The sequence below is a fragment of the Adiantum capillus-veneris genome, unplaced genomic scaffold (assembly GCF_014529385.1).
Source record: "Adiantum capillus-veneris isolate H3 unplaced genomic scaffold, ASM1452938v2 Hic_scaffold_429, whole genome shotgun sequence".
NCBI lineage: Eukaryota > Viridiplantae > Streptophyta > Polypodiopsida > Polypodiales > Pteridaceae > Adiantum > Adiantum capillus-veneris.
In genome coordinates, this window is record NW_028221521.1 from 23,299 (window position 1) to 26,356 (window position 3,058).

Below are 3,058 nucleotides of genomic sequence, written 5' to 3' on the forward strand. Positions count from 1 at the left end.
CCGATATATGAGTCAAAACTTGACATCCATTATCCGAACACGCTCAAAACGTGGCATTGGGTAAAGATTCTGTAACTGTACCTTCCATGTCAATGAGATTCTGTTTCTTCATCATTTGTAATAAGTAAACCTCCTATTTACATTACAGGTTTCTCCAAAAAAATTCTTTTCATTGAAGACGTAACTGGTGAAAATAAGTAACTTTTGTCCCTGTTTCTCCCTTTCAATTACCAAATATGGCGTAGAATTTCCCCCCCAGTTTTTCTTCGCCTAGCTTCCCGATCTGTAATGAGTCCATAAGACGTTGATAAAATTGCAATTCCCATGCCCCCTAAGATCTTAGGGATTCTTATATGATCGCAATAGATTCTGAGACCGGGTTTGCTAATGTACCTAATAGTTATAGTTTAGTTGCCACGTAAGGTAAGGCTTTTTTTCTTTGCCAAAATATCTTGACATCCATAAAAATTTTCCCCCCTCTGTGTGTTCCGTGACGCTTTTTAAAAAACCTTCTTCCAGTAAGATTTGCACGATACCTCTAGTCATTTTAGTAGCTGGTATCCTAGTCATAGCTTTTCTTTTCGTATTCGCATTTCTGATTGAAGTAACTGTGGTGGAGATGGCATCATTATTCGTGAAATATCAATCGGTAATTATTAGAATTGTTTTTACTTAAGTAATTCCTAAAATCTCCAGCCTTTCCTCTTGGCAAAATCTAAATGATATTCAAGGCGGAAAAAAGGTTCTTTCCTTTCTACTCATTTTCATTGGCTATCCATCTTCGTTTTATTGAGTTGTATCTATCTAAATAGATATAGATAGAATAGATATAGATAGATTTTTCTGTATATTTGTATATGTGTATGTATTGGACTATTCGACAACTAACTCTTCAAACCCAAATTTTTAAAGGAATTGAAGTTTCTTTGAGTTCTAATAAATGAAACGAGCTTTCTTTTTTTTTTCATTAGTTATCGCAACACTTCGGGAGCTAACGAGACTACTCTGGCAAAATTACATTCCCTCAATTCCCTTGCTACTGGACCAAAAATCCTAGTTCCTCTAGGATTTCCTTCCTGGTTGATAATGACGGCCCAAGAGGCTTTCGACTTATTAACGTGGATGCCACGATTGAGAAACGGGGAACTTTGACTCTGTCAACGAATGCTTAGTTGTATTGTTGACATTATATAAAACCAATGAACCTTAATGATAACATTACCAATCTACCACTTATTCTTCATTTGGGTCAGGGCTCTGCTTACTATGTTTTTTCTTTGGATTCATCCGGAAATAATCTTGTTATCCGTTAAATTGTTACAATTAAATGGGCTTGCTTGCAAAGAGACAACAAGACTGTTTACCAAATGTCTTGGTTTTCCGACGACATCCAACGTGTTTGGTAAGGTAGGCATGCAAACTCTATCTTTCTTCTTCAAAGGCGTAAGCTTTCTTTGCCAGCCAACCGCTCTACTTCGTTTAAAGTGTGCTAACTACACTTTTTTATTATTATTACACAGACACTTAAGAATTAGTTACGCTAGAAGGTGCAAAATTAATTGGAGTAGGAGCGGCTACAATAGCCCTAGCAGGAGCAGCAGTAGGTATTGGAAACGTATTTAGTTCTTTGACAAGCCCTGTGGCGTGAAATCTATCGTTAGCTAAATAATCATTTGGTTATGTTACTTTAGGCTTTGCCTTAACAGAAGCTATTGCCTTGTTTGCTTTGACGATGGCTTTTTCAATCTTATTTGTATCTTAAAAAAAGAAAACAAGATAAACATGAATAACCTCACTAAAAAAAGAAATCTTTTGAATTTGAATAACCTCACCAGAAATCTCTCCTTTCTTTTGAATAACCTCACCATATATCTCTCCTTTATTTCTAAGAACCTCAACATATATCTCTCCTTTCTTTTTAATAACCTCACCATATATCTCTCCTTTCTTTCGTTGAGAAAGGTATTCTTGTTTGTTGCTCTTTTTTTAATTTTATTAAATCTAATTGGGCTTGGGTTTGCTGAAACAGCATACTGTATGAATATGGGCGCTAGTAGTTCTTCAATAGTAACTCAAGCGTCTTCACATTCACAGTTTATGCAACTAAAGGAGGAGGATTGCCGTTCAATCTTATTTGAAACTTGGCAAGATTGTGATAAAATACTAAAAACCTGCCAACAAGGCAGATTGCCCAGCGCTGAGAACGGTTATGAATTCGTTTCACAACTGCAGCCTGCGCAAATAAACAATCTAGTAAACTCTATCTCTGCCAAGTTAAACCCCTCCATAGTCAGCGAAGCCACAATGCAGGAATGGGCTCAGATTTCGGTACAGTTTAAGGAGGCAAACTCCCGTCTGTTCACGTCGTTCCATAAGGACCTTATTCCTGGCTTGATGCTCATCTCTGGGGTATCTCTCCCTTTAAGCATGTCCCCGGAAGAGGGCATAGAACTCCTCTTGAAGGTCCCCTTCTCCCAGGAAGTGATAGCGCATTATGCCGCGCAAATAGTCTCCCAGGCGCAACCTTTGATTGACATGTATAAAGCCCTGTTTGAGCTCTTGCCTTCGACTCCAGAAGTAGTTTTTGTTGAGCAAGACATGCCGCCGCTGAATCCAGAAACAGAAATAACTGTTTCGCAGGAGGAGGCGGATAAAATCCAAGCCGTTCATAATAAAGCCAGGGACGCTGTCCAGATTTTCGTTAAGTTCCATAGGCTTAGAAGCCGGATTCGTAAAGGGACTGCCTTTAAACTTAAACGTAGACGTCGTGGTTAAAAAACCGTCTCACGGGCAGAGCGGACACCCTGGGGAGGGTAAAAACCACAGCTGACGACTGAATCCGAATATTACGGATTACATATATCAAGTAATTACTTTCTTTTAGGGAAGGGATGGTTAAATTATTCGGTAACCAACCGAGAGATCATCAACGACAAAGATTGACTTTTTTGTCTTTTAATTGAGTTAATTTTCTTTAATTACGTAAACTCATTTTGAAATAACGCAAAAAACATTTCCAGGGTTGGGCTTTCCTTGACCCAACCCCCCGCACCGATAG

General features: G+C 38.5%; 1 protein-coding gene across 1 annotated transcript; it reads left to right on the forward strand.

Annotated features, from left to right (window-relative positions):
- The first annotated feature begins 2,097 nt into the window (after positions 1–2,097).
- On the forward strand, positions 2,098–2,775 carry LOC147416865 (uncharacterized). The gene has a single exon (XM_086508010.1). It carries the CDS (start codon positions 2,098–2,100, stop codon positions 2,773–2,775), a length of 678 nt encoding a protein of 225 aa, XP_086364136.1.
- Positions 2,776–3,058: the final 283 nt, after the last annotated feature.

What these genes read in the sequence shown, in the direction of transcription:
- LOC147416865 (XM_086508010.1), top strand. Translation starts at nt 2,098, where the DNA reads ATGCAACTAAAGGAGGAGGATTGCCGTTCAATCTTATTTGAAACTTGG.